At 41.8% G+C, this 18,846-nt stretch overlaps 1 protein-coding gene across 1 annotated transcript in view; it reads right to left on the bottom strand.

The window, feature by feature from the left end:
* Nucleotides 1-18,846, bottom strand: part of LOC147899385 (uncharacterized) — a 503,340-nt gene that overhangs the window by 423,621 nt on the left and 60,873 nt on the right. Inside the window, exons 4-5 of the mRNA XM_087377716.1 lie at nucleotides 13,337-13,549; nucleotides 13,068-13,219 (exon numbers count right to left, since the gene is read on the bottom strand). Of these exons, the coding sequence (XP_087233842.1) occupies nucleotides 13,068-13,219; nucleotides 13,337-13,549 (365 nt within the window). The remainder of the gene's footprint in view (nucleotides 1-13,067; nucleotides 13,220-13,336; nucleotides 13,550-18,846) is intronic.

Raw genomic sequence — 18,846 nt, forward strand, 5'->3', positions numbered from 1 at the left:
GTCAGCCTAGTACCTCTGGAATCTGTAAAACCACCACTGCAGAAGAGAAAGGGAAAGGTAAGGCAGTTACATTTGGCTTGTTGGAGTTGGAGGAAGTTAAAGATGTCATGCCATTAGGGAAGAGAGAGAGAGAAGAGGAGGTTGGTCCAAGTGCAAAGAAGGGGAAGCAGTCTGAGGAGATGATGACCTACCAAAAGAAGAGCAGAAAGCCCAGAAGGAAGTACAGAACTGCAGATTATCCCACGGGGAAGGAGCAGGGAGATTATGATTTGGTGGAAGATCTTTAAGCGAGAAAACCAGACATTACATTTGCTCAAATGATTGGTCTATGCCCAAAGCTTAAAAAAGAATGGAGGTGGGCTGTAAATCCAGCAAAGAAGAACTCTCATAAAGGTACAATTAAGCTGATGTCTGTCTCAGAGTTGTTGGATCTTTTACCTGCTGTAGAAGCCTGGCATAAAGGAAAGGGTTTTGGAGAGGCCTATATAGATGGGGGTGCACAGATTTTTGTGATTACTCAGGCTTGTGTGGAGAGATTAGGACTAAAGATATCCCGCTCCTCTAGTTATCGCATCATAATGGCAAACCACTCCAAGGTGAAGACTTTAGGGATAGTACCTGGTCTGGAGGTTGAGGCATTCAGTGTTTCATGTCGAGTGGATTGTCATGTGATGCCTGCGGGGTTGGGAGCCTATCCTTTGATTCTTGGAAGGCCGTGGTTGAGGAAGGTAGGTGCAATTCAGAATTGGCAGAGAGGAATCTTTTCTATACATACGAATGGGAAGAAATTGAATTTCGATATGGTAAGCAGGGCTGAAGTTTTAGATTCAGCAAGTGAAGAGGAAGAGAGAAGTGAAACCAGCAGTGAGGATGAGAGTTCGGTGACTTCAGAAAGTGATGAAGGAACAATAGCATTGGTGGATTTGGTAGATGAGGATTCACAGGTAGATTTTGTGGGGGCAGCAGGGTTCGGTGAGGAAGAGGTGGATAGGTTTGAGGTTATCGAGGATTTAATGCAGCCCAAATGTTCTCAAGAATCAACCCAGGTGTTGATTGAGCAATCATTGAATCCTGATCTCAATGTTGAGAGAAAGAAGAATATTTGAAGATGTTGCAGAAATACCCCAATTTGTTTATCACCTCTTATGAGGAGATCACGGGATTTAAAGGGAAGCCTCTGAGGATTGAGCTGAAGGAAGGTGCCAAACCTGTTTTTCAGAAAATAAGAAGATTCAGCTCGGAATAGAGAGATGTGCTGAAGGAAGAGGTAGATAAGCTTCTCAAGGCAGGAATAATTTATCTTGTAGTTCACTCTGATTGGATAAATCCTGTGGTCATAGTGCCAAAAGGTGTAGACAAATGGAGAGTCTGTGTTGATTACAAACCTCTGAATGCAGTGACAAAGAGAAACCACTATCCTCTACCTTTTCTGGATGATTTTGTTGATAAAGTGGCGGGTCATGAAATGTACAGCTTGTGTGACGGATATTCAGGGTACTTCCAGATAGCCATAGCCCAGGAAGATCAAATCAAGACTACTTTCATACCCCCTGGGGCTGTTTTTGTTACAAGAAAATGCCTTTTGAAGTTACCAACGGCCCCTCGCACTATCAGGAGAATTCAGATCTGATTTTATCACCTTTCTTGGATAAATTTTGTAAAGTGTTTATTGATGACACCTGTGTGTACAGTGGAAGAAGGGTGGAAGAAGGGAGCACTGTGGAAAGTTGGATTAGGTACTCTATGAGATTGATAATAATGGTGGTCAATTAAATCCTAAGAAGACTCAGTTAGCTCAGACCAGCATTAAAATATTGGGGCATATTGTATCAAAGAATGGGATTGAGCCAGATCCAGGTAAAGTAAAAGCTTTAGTTATGCTGTCCTCTCTTGAGAATACCAAGCAGTTGCATACCTTTCTCTAGAAGGTGAAGTATCTGTCGAGATTTATTCATATGTTATCTCAGATTTTGTATCCCCTTCAGCAGGTGGTAAAATTTGAGCCTCTGAAATGGACGACAGAGAGTGGAGGTGTTTGAGGCAGTTAAGGAATCCTTGACTCATATTTCAAGTGTAAAGCCACCAGATTATTCCAAGACTTTTTATGTGAATCCGTCTGTAGGACCAGATGCTATTGGTGCTATTCTTTTGTAGTAGGGAGAGGGTTCCAGATATATGAGGCCAGTCTATTATGCCAGTAGGGTGAAGAGTGAAGTAGAGAGGAAGTATTCAGCAGCTGAATTGGTCCTGGCTAGCCTCTTGTATGCTTGTAGGAGATTTCGGTCCTATCTATTGTCCAAGCCTTTTGTGGTTCTCACCTCATGTTCACTATTGCCTCATATGTTGAATAGTACAAACATCTCCAGGAGCATGATTAAATGGATAGTAGAGTTACAGGAGTACTCTTTTACCTTCTTGGTTGAGAACTCTACCAGAGTTTCCTTGGCTGATCTCCTCACCTATAAGGAAGGACCTATTTTAGTTGAAGATGTGGAGAAGAACACTGACATGAATGAAGAAAAAGTACTAGAGGATGCATTTGTTTCACTTTGATGGATCTTACAAAAAAAGTTTAAATAAAAGTATAGGAGGAATTGTCATTTATGATCCTAGAGGAAAGGAGATTCAAAAAATGGGAATTCAGCTCGAAGCTAGCAGTAATAATGAAGCTGAATATGCAGCCCTCTTCGAAGGTTTGAAAGTATGCATTAGTCTGGGCATTAAGAGACTCATGATTAAGGGAGATGCTCTGTTGGTTGTGAAGCAAATTTTAGGTGTCTGGAAGGTTAAGCATGTTCATTTGAAGATATGGATAAGCACGGTGAAGAAACTGTTAAATCAATTGGATCCCTGGACACTCCAGCATATTGAAAGAGGTAAGAATGTAAATGCACATGATGCTGTGCAGGAAATTACAGCCGCTTATGTTGATGCAGTAGGAGTGCAGGAGCCCTTATACAAAGGAAGGGAGACATTAGCTTGTGAGGGAAGCTTCCTATTAACTGGTAAAGTGCCTGAAGAAGTTCCGAAACAAAGAAAATACAGATTTATTAAAAGCTGTACTTCTTATTGTCTGATAGATGATGTTCTTTACATGAAAGGGGCTGATCTGGTGCTCAGAAGAATTCCTTGGCATGAAGAAGTTTTTCATATTCTACAAGCTAATCATGAGGGAGTATGTGGAGGACATTTTGCTTTCAAAATCATGCTGAGGAAAATACTTACAGAAGGGTATGTGTGGCCATCCCTCCAGAGAGACATAAGACATTGGTGCAGGTCATGCCTACAGTGTCAGCAAATGAGTAAGAGGATCTTACATCCAAAACTCAAAAATATCATGCTTGCTTATAATATTTTTGAGAAATGGGGAATAGATGCCATCGGTCCTCTACCCATGACAGCTAGGGAAAATTGTTATATGCTAACAGCTGTGGATTATTTGACGAGATGGGATAAAGCACGAGTAGTATGGTCTGTCAATGCAAAATCTGTATGTAAATTTGTGTATGAGGATATCTGCTGTAGATCTGGTGTACCACTGGAATTGCTTTCTGATAGAGGTTCAGGTTTCAGGAGTGAACTCATGGATTTATTATGTGGTAAGCTAAAGATTAAACACAGATATGCAAGTCCCTATTACCCTCAATGTAATGAGATGAATGAAAAATTTAATGGTGTGTGTACTAATATCATGGGAAAGATCATGAGAACCTATGAGAAGGAGTGGGATCTTGCTTTGCACTGGGCTTTATGGGCTTACAGAGTTGCAATAAAAGAAGGCACCTAGTTTTCACCATTTCATCTTGTTTACGGGAAAGAAGCTCTATTACCCTTGGAAGAAGAAATTCCTGCATTACAGATGTTAATGAAGATAAATGAGGATTCAAATTCTACTTTCCAGAACTGGTTATTGGATTTGCAGGAAGCACAACTAGACAGACAAAAGGCGGTGGAACATTATGCTTTAATTCAAGAGGAGAATCAGAAGAGAGCAAACAGGAAGTTCAAGGATAAGAAAATCGGGGAGGGTGATCTAGTTTTGAGATACAACAGTATTCTGGATTCTACCTTCAAGAAGAAATTTGTGACCAAATGGGATGGACCTTTTTCGTGTGATGAAGAAATTCAAAAATGGATCATATCAACTTAAGGATTTGGATGGTCAACAGCATAAGAATAGAGTCAATGGCTTCAAACTAAGGAAATATTTTCATAGGATCATGAGTATAGGCAGCTGTGGACCTATTGTGATGAAACCAGACAAGCCGGAAGACCTCATGGACGAGGATATCTCTGAAGAAATGGAAATCTTATATACCTCTATCTGCAAGACATGAATGTCTGCAGACTTGGGGATGGGCAAAATGATAGGACAAAACTTGTATTAAGTTTTTGAGCACTGTATATAGCTGTGGGTAGGCACATAGCTGTACACATCTAGGGAAGGTGTGGGCTTTTGGCATTTGTGGATTTTTCTTTCACAAGCATGATGGACTGATGTATAGTTTTTTGAGACAATAAAGTATGTTTTGCAGGGACTTCATGGGAAATGATGAAATGCAATGTGGTTGTACTAGACTTCTAGAGCAAGGGTGTCCAGTGTGTGATCAAGTGAAATGTTTTTGGGGTCATGTAAAGTCAAGTCATGAAGGGTTTTCTTATATTTTCCTGAGTCAATGTGCACTTGCATGTTACAGAAATTTGATATGTTATGGTGTCCATGTCAAAGAAAAAAACCCACCAAAAAAAAAAAAAAGTGTGTGTTATAGTTACAGCATGTGTATGTGGGGTAGTGTGTGTGTATGTGGGGTAGTGTGTGCGTGTGTTGGTTGCCCGCACTCTCGGATATTGATCACTCATGTCTCTCATTTGCTGCGGCTTCGGTTTCCCTCTATCAGATTTGGGAAACTCTTCTGGATGTTTGGATGCTTCTCATCTCAGATGTCTCCATTCCTCCTTTTCTTTCACTGGGCTCGTTTTTGGGTTCTATGGACTATTTGGACACAAAGATTGCACTCTAGGATGGGACAACAGTTTCCTCAGGCATATACTTTCTTCAGAATGTCCCTCAAGCAATCTTTATATGACAGTTATGCTGCGAGGGACATGGATGCTACTAGCCTTGAAGTGTTTTCTGACTGTTTTTGAGTTCTTCCATTAGGCTCTCTTTTGGAGTCTAATGTCATGTACATTGATTTCATGTTAATAATATAGTTACTGGTTTCACAAAAAAAAAGTGTGTGTGTGTTGGTGCTCCCATGCTACAGCTGCTTGTTTCTCCCTCAGTTTGACACCCTCGAGGTTCCTTTTGACGTCCGTTTTCTGTCCATACGCTCTGAAAGAAAATCCAGAAAAATAAAAATAAAAAAAATCGTACTGTCAAAAATCTGTACGATTTCGTCCGGACAATTAGAAAAATCCATACAGTCCGTACAGTTTGCTTGTCGGGAAAAAAAATTTCTATCGAAAATTTGTACAATTTTGTCCGTACAGTCAGAAAATTCCGTATAGTTTTGTCCGTACAGTCCGTACATTTTGCCCGTCAGGGGGAAAAAAATTTTCCGTATTGTCAAAAATCCGTACGATTTCGTCCGTACAGCTAGGAAAACACTACAGTTTTGTACCTACTGTGCTTTCCTCCTTGTAAAGCGTTGCTGCTTCCAAGTTTTTTCCTTAACTCGAATGGCGGATTATTCCTATGAGAAAACCTTTCATAAAGACAAGTCGGTTTCCAACAAGAAACAAAAACAGGTGATGGATTCAGATGATTCCCTTCATGAATGTGCTGAGGCTCAGCTTGTTTATGAGGTTATGCATGAAGGGTTTGAAGACACCCGTAAAGGTTGGAAAGATCCACTTCCCACCACTGGCATTATGGTGAAAGTGGATGATATATTTGATCCAGTTAAGGAGTATGCAAAGCATGCCATTATAATTTTCTTCCCAAGTCGGATGCCTGCTGCTGCAGATGTTGGGAATTGGTTGACTTGAACCCTGGGTGGTTCTTATGTCAAAAAAGTTCATTATGCAGCGAGGGGCTTTTTTGAGATCATCATGGCTGATGAGGAGTACCGTCAGGTTTTGCTGGAGCACTCTCCTCTTTTCTATGGCCAGCAAATGGTCCATGTTTTGCCCTGGTCTCCCACCCGGGATTACCAGGCATTGATTCGGCATCGTTGCCCTGTTTGGGTAGAAGTTGTGGATTTTCCTCAATGCTTGTCTTCTCTTCTACCTGAAATTGCAGCTTCCCTTGGTAAGGTGGTATGTCCACCACGACCCAATGGAAATTCAAATCGCTTCTGCGTTTCGTGGGATGCAGATCATCCCACTCCAGCTTCATATTCGGTCACTGTGAATAATGTTTCCATGGGGAGTGCCTTTTACAAGCTCAAGTGGGGGCTGTTTGCAGGTGCTTGCTTTGAATGCAAGCAATTTGGGCACATGGCTTCACAATGCCCTTCCCGAGCTCCACGGATGCCAATGCAAGCTGAAATGGTTCAGCCTTTGAATAAGAATGCAAATGCCTCTTTTGTGGTAAAAAACAAAGGGGTCAAACAATTTTTCTCTGTTCAAGACAAAGGCAAAGCCCCGGCTGTCTCACATGGTAATGCTTCTTCTCCTGTGCCTTTGTCCTCTGCACCTCAAGGGAAGGGGAAGGAATTACAGCCCATGCTTCCGCGTTATACCTTTCAGCATAATGCTCAATCTTCTTATCGGGCACGCTTGGACAGATGGTATCAGATTGATCCACAGCATTGTGATGCCTTTACTTGTAACATTTGGGTTGATCATGCTTTCACACATTCGGATCATGCTCCTCTTTGGTTGAGGCTTTCCTTACATGAATTTTCCATTGACAGATTGCCTTGCCGAAGGCTTTTGCTGATTAATAATAGTTATCTGGAGCATGCTGACTTTAAAGCCTTGGTCTCTGATGCTATTCATCCTCTCTCTCATCAGATACGCATTGGTTTGGATTATGGCTGGCAGGCTTTTGTTGCTCGAATGCAAGAAGTTATTCGAGATTATGGCAAATCCTATATGCAAGCCACAAGGGAGACTGTAGCACATGCCAAATTTACATGTCGGAGTTTGACTGAGCTTGCTCATCTTCGCCCTTTTTCTTCAGAGGAAAGCATGCTCTTATGTCAAGCTCAATTCTCTCTTCAATCTAATGATCGCAGAAAGCTTGCTAAATGGGAAACTCGATCCAGACAACGGGCATTTTTGGATAAAGGCTGCTCTTCTAAGCAATTTTTTAAGAGTTTACACTACAAAAGACAGGCTGCCAATATTTGTTGGATACGGATGCCTGATGGTTCTTGGTCAACATCTCGTTCAGAGCTTGCTGATTTATGTGTGCAACACTTCTCCACTCATTTTGGGCATCTGGATACTCTTTCTGCTCGGGTCGTGTCTGCACGTCAGCTTCTTTTGCAGCATATTTATCCAATTCTGTCTGATGCTCAGGCTTTGGAACTTGAACATCCCTTCACTAAAAGGGAATTGTCTGATGCACTGAGATCCTGTGGCAGATGGAAATCTCCAGGATGGGATGGTCTCATTGTTGAATTTTTTCTTGCATTTTGAGATCTTGTTAAATTCACCTTGCTGCAAATGGTAAATACAGCATGGCAAAATCAGCAGATGGCTTTGTCATGGAAAAAGGGTCTTCTCAAGCTAATTCCAAAAAAGCAGCTATGTGATTCACTGGGTGATTGGAGGCCAATCATCCTCATGCCAGTCATTTACAAGATCATTGCCAAAATGGTGGTTGATCGGATTAAAGGTTATTTGCATGATGGGTTGCATCCCTCCCAATATGGCTTTGTTCCACGTCGCCATATCATAGATAACATTGCCAATGCTTATATTGGGATTGAATATGCCAAATACACGTAGCAGGATGTTCTACTCTTGCAGGTAGATATTGCAAAAGCCTTTGACACAGTTCAATGGGATTTCATCTCGCAAACTATGCGAGCTTTGGGGTTTGGACCAAAAATGCAGCAAGTTATTTACTGGCTTTATAGAGATAGCAATGCAGCTTGCATTATCTCTGGGGATATCTCTGATGAGTGGACTCTTTGTTGTTCGGTCCGCCAGGGATGCCCTCTCAGTGCTTTACTGTATGCCATTGCTACTCATCCTATGCTGCAATATATTGATCATGTTGTGGCTACAGGATCACTTCATGGCTTGGAATTGGATGCTAATCGCAGCATGGTTGCTCAAGCTTATGCTGATGATTCTTTCTTTACCCTGAAGAATACGCCCCATGATCTTGGTGCCTTGATGCAGGCCCTCTCTATTTATGTTTTGGCAGCTGGTCTTCATGTTAATTTTCAGAAGTCTAAGCTGCTCCCTTTGCATTCCAAAGACTGGCATAGTCTATTATGGCCCGGGGATATCGTTCCACCCACTCTGTTTGTTTATCATCTTGGTTACCCTTTGGGATGGGAACTCACTTGCAGACAACAAACTGATTGGGTTTGGCTAAGCTTCGGAAAAAGGTTGAGTATTGGAAACTGGCAACCTGGCCTTTGCACGTTCATCTTCGAATAGTGCAGTCCATCCTTGTGGCATATATTCAATTTTACTTGCCATTGATCATGTTCACTAAGGTACATCTTACATCTTTCATGTCTATCTTTATGGAACTCTTCTGGCGATGCAAACATGGTAGAAAAAGTCTCAGGCTGCTTTCGATGCATCACATTTGTTCTCCCAAGATGCATGGTGGATTGAACATCACAGATATTCATGTCCATATTCTTGCCCACAGGGGGAAAATGTTGCTGCAATTTCTGCAAGGTGATCAGCCTTGGGCTCTTATGGTTAGGACTCTGGTCACTCATATCATTATTTCTGCGTTTGGTCATTGGCAACTCGATCACTGGGATTTCTTTTTTGGCCGCACTGATGGCACTTTCCCTGGATACCCTTTTGTCTCCCGCTTGCTTCTTGACTGGAAGCATGTTCTTTCTCATCTGGAATCGAATGGACGGCAATCTTTGCTTGGGAATTCTTTGAGAGCTGAAAGCATTCACTGGTCAAAAGACTTTCAGCCTCCCTTGGCTTTAAGGAACCTTAACGTTCCTACTTTGTCTCGTTTAAAGGCATCACCTTGGTTGCTGATGTTATAGATGATGCTGGTACTGCGCTCCCCTTTTCTCTAGCAGCCACTACATATGGATTGGGCTCTCATTATCGTCCTTTGTGGCGACATATTACTTCTATGCTTCCGCCCTTTGTTCCGATTCCTCCTTTGGAACTCCTGGACCGACTGGAAGATTGGACTTTGACTTCTCCGGGGTCCTCTTCTCGTCCTTTGAGGCTATCTCAGATTACTGTACCTGCATTGTATAAAATCCTTTTGCTTCAACCTTGGGTTTCAGAGAGAGGTGATTCTGTTTGGCGAATACATCGCCCAGCCAAGTGGTGGAGGAACAGATTACAGCAACTTTGGGCCTATAAAGTACCGCTTCGGCAATAGGTTTTCTTTTGGCGAGTTCTTTTGGGAGTGTTTCCATCTGGACAGCTATTAGCTCATCGACACATTGCTCCTGCTTTTTGCCATAGATGTTCTGCTTCTTCGGAGACTGTGCCTCACTTGTTTTGGCATTGTCTGTGCTCTCGTGAGTTTTTTTATCTGCTTCGATAGCACCTGCGAGCGAGATTCCCATCTGTTCCGTTTGGGAAGTTCTTCTGGCTATTTGGGTTTCATCCATCTAGACCAGAGTTTTATCTTTTCTTCGTTTGGGTTCGCTACTGGGCACTATGGACTTTATGGACATATAGGAATTGTAAAGTCTTTGGTGATCCTTCTTTCTCTCTGTTTGGCTTTTTTAGGCGTTCTCTGCAGCAATCTTTCTTTGATTGCAGACCCACTGCATAGATCATGAGGTCTTTTTGGCATATACTGAAATTTTCAGTTGATGTATTTGTAGCACATTTTTTTTGAGGTTGCCACTCATATAATATAATCAATCAAAGATTTCACCCAAAAAAAAAAAAGTGTACGGGGTGCATGCTAATGTGTGTGGGAATTGTGTGACTAAAGGTCCAAAATGTGCAGTTAATGTGATTTGGGGGAGATGTCTTGAGAGTAGTAAAATGTCACTAATGAGGTGGCAAATTAGGCTGAGGTGGCTAGACTGATTGGGAAGGCATCCTGCTCATGCAAAGGTGGCTACGTGATGGATGAAGGGGAGCTTCCAGGCTGTGAGCTGGAGCTACATGGAGATGGCGGCTCGGAGCTGATTCAGTTTTACGCTGGAAGGATCTACGATGCAAGGGGGGCTCCGAGAAGAGGAGGCTGAACGATGAAAAATGAAGGGGGGGCTCTCGTAGATGAAAGAGGGTGTACGCGATGAGAAGACCTTGGAGCTGGGGATCTCTAGAGATTACGAGCTGTTGTTCATTGGCTGAGCATAGCTACTACGTAAGTAGGACAGTCGTTGTTTGCGTGTGAGCTGATGCAGAGAATCATATGGAAGGGCTCTGTTTTTTTCTGATTGAGGAAGCTACGTGGCTGTGCGGGTGATGCTATAAATGTGAGCTAGTCTCTCCGTGAGAAATGAAGACAGCATGGCTATTGCTGGAAGTGTCTTCCATTGGGTTTGTGCATAGTTGGTGATGATCTATGGATTAACACAGCTTAAGGTGTAGCTGTGTATCGTTGTCTGCTAGCTGAAGGATTTTGGGTGACAGAGACTCCATGAACTCCGTATGCAAAGAGATAGAGGGACCAAGGAATTGCAGGCTAAGGCGCAATGGATCGTGACCTGCATCGATGATGGTTGTCCTAAAGGAGTTAGGCAATTGATGCTTGCTGCAGATGTTCGTCAATCACTGATCTTCTGCTTTGTGAGGGAAGAGAAGTTATCCTAAAGGAATCGAAAGCCTCTTTGACATGGTTGTGATCTTAAGTTGATTTGATCGTGGGAGATTTCTGAATACTGATAGAGAGGGAGAGGAGGAGGCGCTGTTGCAGCTTTGCAGGAATTATGAGCTGTTGTTCTTGATGGAAGCTTAGGAGTGTGGGCTGTGGGTTCATAGTATTCTGAGGCTGACTGTTTTCTGAGTTTTGGGGGGAAGTTCAGTTCTAAGTTCAGTCTATTTCGGGCTGTGTAGTCTTTTGTCTCTCTTTGAGTCTGTGTGATCCATGTTCAGCCAGTTTTTTTTATTTATGGGGGTTTGTCTTGGTGCCTATTACAAAGACACATTTTCTGGAATCTGGTTCATAAGCTCATCATCTACGAGTCCACATTGCAGCTGATCCCTATGAAGTCTTAGCTATCTGACGTGGTGAAGTACATAGTTCCTGGTTGTCTTTCCTTTTTTTTTTCTTATCACCAGGATTATGCCTCCCTCCCTTTCAGAAGGCCTAATTCATCTCATCCCTAAAGGGGGTTGACCTTGATTACCTCGTAGGGGTCTGTCACTCTTCTCAACATGCCTTTGAAAGTCCTCGTCAAGGCAATGAACTTGAGACTACTTCTCTGTGGTCTCATTCATGAGACCTAGACTAGATTTGTGCACACCAATAACATTTTTAAATATATTTTCCTATTATGGCGAGTAGTTGAATAAGCAAAAGAGAGGCATCAGCCTTTCTCCATTCTCTTGCTTGACTTAGAGAAATCATACGATAGAGTGGCTGGGGGGTTTTTTGCAGGGACACTTCGAGATAGGGGATTGCAAGTCTCTCTTCTCTTTAATCAGCTCATAGCAGGGTACTCCTTTTCTCTTTATCGATCAGCTTATAGCAGGGTACTCCTCCAGGGGCCTCTATAAGGAGGACAATGTTGTACTAGAGTACTAACACTCTAGATTTGGCTTTGAGGGATTTGATTGTTAACCAAGTACTATTCTCTTCTTCCTGGTATATTGTTTTATGCTGGATTATGGAATAGTGCAATCTTGCACTACATAAGCAGACAGTACATCAGCCACAGCTCAGGAGGTTGATCAGGTCAGGAAGAGATGGTACAGCTAATACTAAAGTGAGGGTAGCATGGAATGCCCTATCTTACCTATACACACGTGTGGACTGAACATAATTGACCTGGACATATTTGAGATCCAAATGCAAAGAGGCCATTGATGGTTCTCAGACTGAACCAGCCCAATCTCTCTGTGTTATTGCCATGACATCATACAAACTCTCATGGACACCTAGGGCAAGATTCACGGTTCTTTCCAAGCGGCTCTTTCTAGGAGCATCTTTTATAAGAAAGTGGGATCATGGAGGACTTTTCTTTTCACACACACCCACAAGACCCACAGCATTTTGATACACGTGACTGACTAGCTACATCGCCATATTATTTGTAATTATCCTTAGGATGTTTTGCTGATCACAAGAGCTTCTCGAATCTCTGATGTATTTGGTCATTCTTAATAAAAATCCCTTTTCTGGAAAAAAAAATTCTGCTTCAAAAGACTTTTCAGGGGTCATGTTTTCTGCAGAGCTGCATGTAAGTTGGAATATCTCAGCCGCAGCATGGTGCTATGTCCAGATGTCAATCAGGCCACAGGATCTGTGTTGTCTGGCCTCATTAAGGGGGCATCTTGTCCCACAAATCTACTTGCTGAAGCTCAGCTTTTCCATGTTTTAACATTAATTATGGCATGCAAGTCCTTCATATCTAACAACTGGCTTGGGTGTGCTGTTCTCTGGTTTCTGTGGATTAATTTTGCCAGTTTCTTTGCGTCTCTTGACATGTTGAGAGCAGTCCCTGACCTATTTTGCGTTTGTTTCCAGCATCACATCTTCATTTCATGGATAAGACAATAAACTTTGGTAATTCCTTTGTATCCAAGGGATGTAAAAATACTCTTAGGAGCAATGTTGAATAAAATTGCTCTCATCAGACAGCATCAACAAAATCTCATTGAATTTATTCCCACAACAACGTAGTTTTAGCCATGGCATATAAATAAGCTTACCCCCGTCCTACCGGCAATGTACAGACAATAAAATGCTGATATAATATAAATGACTGATAGTCCAATATATTAAGTTTTGAGAAGGTTCAGCTGGATGAAATGGATTAACTTACCAACCTATGCGCATCTTCTCCAGATCTATTCTCCATTCTCTTTGGCGGGCAAGCTCCTCTCTGTATTGGCGAACAGTTCTTTTCTCTGCAACATATGTATCATTGTTCCATGCTTCTCCAAACAGGTATAATGGCCTGTACTCTTCAAACATCTAAAGCAGCAAAACCTATCCTTAATTACATATAATCCATATCTTATTTTACGCTGAGATACTGGATAAAAGTTTGCATGTTATCAACAAATATTACAATTCTGAATCATATCTAACCTGTGAATATTTCTGAGCTTCCACAAAAGCACTTCTTATTATGTGCTCAATATTACTTCGAATCAGTAAGAAGTGTTTTGATTCTCTGATAATGTTCACAGGATTAAGACCAAAACATTTGGTACCAAAAAAAGATGAGTAAACTCTCATGTACAAAAGTCGAGGAGCTGTCTGCAGAGTCTGAATGATTCCTTCCACTGCAGCTCCCAGAGCCTGTGTTCAGACAACTCTTCTTTGATGGACTAAATTCTTACAATATTTTATTTTAAAAAAAATATTGGACATTCTTACAATATATTTATTTTAAGAAACTTTCAAAGGACCTTAAAAAAAGGAAGATCATGAATGTTTTTAGCACTCTCCTTAGGTTTCACGTCATGTGATAAAAAGTTTGAGCTAGTTTGTACATTTCTTTTCAAAGCGATGTAAGTAACAGAATATTTGGGAAATTTTAAGAATGTTTCAGATGGAGACAAAGTCCCTACAAGAATAAATAATGAGAATTTACTGTGTAGTAGAAACAGTTTAAAAATACTTTCAGATTAGTGTAGACATTGAGCATGATAGGAAAAAATGGAAGTTAAGAACGTCATTATAATTGACTTTACCAATTTTAAGCTAACTAAGAAACCATAGTACCTTTTATATGGAATCCCATAGCATTCTAAAGATTTTTAAATAAATACGTCTGCTCGTGCTCCAAGCCTCTGTGTCAAGAGGTGCAAACTGGTTGAGAAACATAGCTTTGATAGAGCTTATTTCTATTTATAACTATGCCAGGGTCTCTAATTGAGATGCCACATTGTCACCTTCTGAAGTACACTACAATGGTATATCTGCCAGCCTTGACTGAGCTTCTTTCGGCCAGCTTGAGATATGATGGCCTCTGGTAGCAAACCCTTATTTTACAAAATTAAAATACCGAGCACACTTTGAACATGGCTACACTCACTCACACATGGGGAGAAGGAAGACACCGAGTGTGCTAAACAATATGTACACCTTCTGCATTACGAACAAAGCATGAAAATATTCAAGCGAAAAACACAATCTAAGTACGAGTATGCAAGTCGATGAGAGGAAAAATAGAAGATAAGTACTATAAAACTAAAGCTTAGATATCAAACAAAATCCATCTATGCCTCCTCAGACAAATGAGTCTTGTTTGAGCTCACCATAACATTTACTACAACTGTATCAAGACTGCTTCGACTGCTATCTAGCATAAGAAATACAACAACGTAAATATCCAGATGATTGTCAACTATCATAGATCTTCCTCGAAGCCCATGACATATACGCTACTCCTACATAGCTGCCCTAACTCCTAACAAATGCCTTGTTGAGGTGTGATCCTCTCCCCCTTGGTGATGCACGTGGATCATTACATGTGTGGCTAAAGAGGCCTAATGTAATCTAATTTGGAGAGTGTGCTAGAGAGGTGCATGCTAGTGACATAAATTCGATGAAATGTAAGTGCTTAAGGACCCCTCCCTCCTTTGCCTTTGAGCAGGGTATAGGTATCTGTACATGTATATGTATATACGTATGACAGCATTCTTGGCATATTCCCGTATAGGATCAACTATGTCATCAATCTCTACTATTATGCCACAGGAAGGAGCATGATCCTTCCAATCCTTTTGGGTATCCTCAAAACCTTCATGCATAACCTCATACACAAGTTGAGCTTCATGTGAATATCGAGCAAGGTCATCTTGACCCATAACCTGCTTTTGTTTTTAATTTTTGGAAACAAAAGTTTTTTCCACTTGAGAAGTAGCCATGATGAACGAAGCGCCCTGTTATGGTAGATACACGAGAAAACACACACTTTTTTTTTTGTGTGAAACCAGTAGCTATATTATTAACATGAGATCAATGTACATGACATTAGACTCCAAAAGAGAGCCTAATGGAAGAACTCAAAAACCAGGAGAAAACACACACACACTGTGGGAAACAAGTGTAAACACACATGCTGTGGAATAGATTTTAAGAAGACATATATCAGAAGGAAAAACAGCAGCTAAAAGAGAGATGGAAGAGTACTCACGAAAAATCAAAGTCAGCCAAAAAAACGTCGAATAAAAACACACACACACACCCAAGCGACAAAGCAAAGAGAAAAGGCAAAGAAGCGGTTGAACCCACACAGTGGACTGCATCAACACGGTGATGAAAAACTGCAGGTCAAAAGGCGAAAGAGAGGGGAGCATTTATGGCGATGCAAATATGCAGGTGAAAAGGCACGCAAGCAACTATTGGAGCTGAATGCAGAACTGTGGGCAGAATTGAGATGCGAAGAAGGGGCTTTAAAGCAGCGCGAATACCCAGCAAAGGTAATCACACATGCAAAGAGGGCTCCAGGGAAGGCAGAATTCAGAGGAACAGGGCTCAAACCTGATTGCAGACAGGGGCATAGGGTCTCACACGAGGGTTGTGAAAGCTATGGTGATCCCAAAGGGGAAGCGTTGTGCATGAGCAAAGCCCTAGGCCACCTGGAAGCTAGCTCTCACCATATCCCCCCTCACACACGCGTACATACATACAAATCTGATTAAGAAAGGGGACAAGCCTCCAATAACGGCTGGCAGACTCAAAGGAAAATCCTCACTCCTAGGCGACCTCCTCCACCTCGCACATGGACTGGGGCATCCTCAAATGGCCATACACCCACTGCTGAAAATTCTGGGATGGTAATTACTTGGGCTGCAGTTTACTGCTAGTCGCACCCTTTTCCCTGAAGATGGTGTGGCTCTTTTATTGCTAACTTCTCAAAATCATGTGGCTGACCCTGAGTTGGATATGCAGCCTTGACATATTTTGGCATTATGCAGCATGTACATACCTGTAAATCTGTAAATATGCAGTCACATATGAAACCCCTAACCTACAATGTACAGGGAATGTGTGACTTGAATAAATGGAAGATCGTCTGGGCTTATATCAATAAGATGCAGCCTGATATAGTTGCTTTGCAAGAACATAATCAACATGGTTTTGCTGGCAGCACAGGCCACTTTGTGGGCTATGATATATTCTATGCAGGTGATAATTCCTTTTCTAGAGTACTGGTGCTGCTCAAGCATGAATATCAGCCACTCATGGCATTCAATGACCCACAAGGCAGGTGGATTGTCATTCAATGTTTATTATTTGGGGAGGTTTTTGACTTTGCTTTGGTTTATGGTCTCCAATCACCGCATAGGGCTGCTGTCTAGCAGGAATTGCAAACCTATCCTTGGAGGCAAAATGCATTTCCGTCTAGTGACATCAATAATGCGCCTCAGCCAGGTGATAACACCGTGCTCAAACACATATGCTTGCACAGGAAAGGATGCAGTGGACTCATTTTCTTTCTTAGCATGCACTTGTTGATATTTGGAAAACTGCGCAGCCTGTTCACCCTGGCTATACTTTTCAGCATAATGCTTGCTCTACCTATCAGGCTCGCTTGGATCGCTGGTACATGCTTAATGCTCAGCAATATGCTGCATTTACCTGCAAGATGTTGGCAAATTATGCTTTCCCTCACTTTGATGATGCTCCCCTTTGGCTAAATCTTTCTTTCTTTCACATGTGGGATGACCCCTCTCAGGAAGAAAGATTGCTTATTGTCAGAAAAAGTTACTGGTAGATGTAATTGCTTCGCTATGGGCATAGGCTCATATTGATTTGGACTTTGCGTGGCTGACATTTGCATATCGAATGCAGCATGTCATTCGTGACTATGGTAAATTTTATTTGTCTTCTCTTTGCAAAGAAGTTGTAGATGCCAAATCCCTCTATCAGCATCTTACCCAGCATGGTCATCTCAAGGAATTATCTTTGATTGAAGTAACTTCTCTATGCCAGGTCCATCATTTTCTTCGGAGCAATGATCATAGAAAACTCCGTAAATGGGAAACCAAGGCAAGGCAAAGGCCTTTACAGATAAGGGTTGCTCTTCCAAGGAGTTTTTTAAGAGCCTTCATTATAAGAGGCACCGTGATAACATATGTAAAGTCAAGGCGGTGGATGCAGTTGGACCAATTCCAAAGGGCTCAATTGGCTGATGAATTTGTTTACTATTATGCCACTCAGTTTGCAAAGGTTGCCTTTGTATCGCAAGATGTGGTTCCTACCGGTCAAGAATTGTAGGAACAAAGTGGAGACAGGTTCTGAACACAAGTGAGCAAGAGTGCACACACAAGAAAGCTCCAATAGAAATGTTCAAATGAAACAATACAAGTACTTAGTACTACTGGTCAACCATAGGGTTGACTTTATGCTTACAAACCATATCTTTGTAATCTCTTACAAATTCCCCCTCAAAGATATGGCTGAAAGTACCCTGGAAACGTCTCAGGTGTACCCTGTAGCAGTACCTAAAGTACCAAATTCATGGATATGCAACCTATGGGATGTCGATGTCGTAAGAAAAGATCTGTTGATAGGGATTTGGTAAAGATATCCACCACATTGTCCTCAGATGGACAATAGATGAGATCAGTGAAGCCATCAGAAATACAGTCCCGTACATAATGATAATGATTTTCAATGTGTTTCATGCGAGCATGAAAGATAGGATTGTTGGCTATGGCAATGCAACTCTGGCTGTCACACAAGATAGAGTTTGCTTCGCCATCCTGTGCATGATGCAAGTCATGCAATAGCTTCCTTAACCACATTAACTTCATAGTGGCTGAATTTGTAGCTTTGTACTCTGCTTCATTGGAGGAAAGAGAGACTAGCTCTTGCTTCTTACTGAGCCATGAGATATAGGCTGAACCCAATGAGAAGCAATAGCCAGTAGTGGACCGTCTGTCATCAATGTCCCCTGGCCAATCTAAGTCGGTGAAACCACTCAGCTTTAGATCACAATCTGAAGCATAATGCAAGCCAAGAGACAGAGTGCCATGGACATATCTCAGAACCCTCTTTGCTGCATTCCAATGTGTGATCGTGGGACAATGCATGAACTGGCTTAAAAGCCCTGTGGCGTAGGCAATATCAGGCCGTGTGGAGCATAGATATATCAAACTGCCAACCAACTGCCTGTACAAAGTGCCATCAAACTTTTCAACAGTATCATGCTTACTCAACTTGAGTCCCTTTTCCAATGGAGTAGCCACATGCTTATAGTTCTCCATTTTAAATTACTTTGTCTGTGACATAGAAATCCCATCATGGGTCTGTCAAAACTCAATGCCAAGACAATAATGCAATAGGCCCAAATCTATCATGTCAAAGTTGTGACATAAAGCGGATTGCACTGCTGTAATTTGCTGCAAATCACTGCTAGTGAGTATGATGTCATCCACATATATACCAACATGACCAATTCTGATTTTTGCTGCAGAACATACAGATTTGGCTCTGTATGAGTGTTTATGAATCCCTAGGACAGCAAAAACTGATGTATCTTCTGATACCACGCACGAGGTGCTTGCTTCAGCCCATATAGAGCCTTTCTGAGCTTGCATACCTTGTGCTCTTGTCCCTTCACCCCAAAACCTTGGGGCTGA

The sequence above is a fragment of the Dipteris shenzhenensis genome, chromosome 8, assembly GCF_047967505.1.
Source record: "Dipteris shenzhenensis isolate YYH24624 ecotype China chromosome 8, Dip_SZ_1.0, whole genome shotgun sequence".
Taxonomy (NCBI): domain Eukaryota; kingdom Viridiplantae; phylum Streptophyta; class Polypodiopsida; order Gleicheniales; family Dipteridaceae; genus Dipteris; species Dipteris shenzhenensis.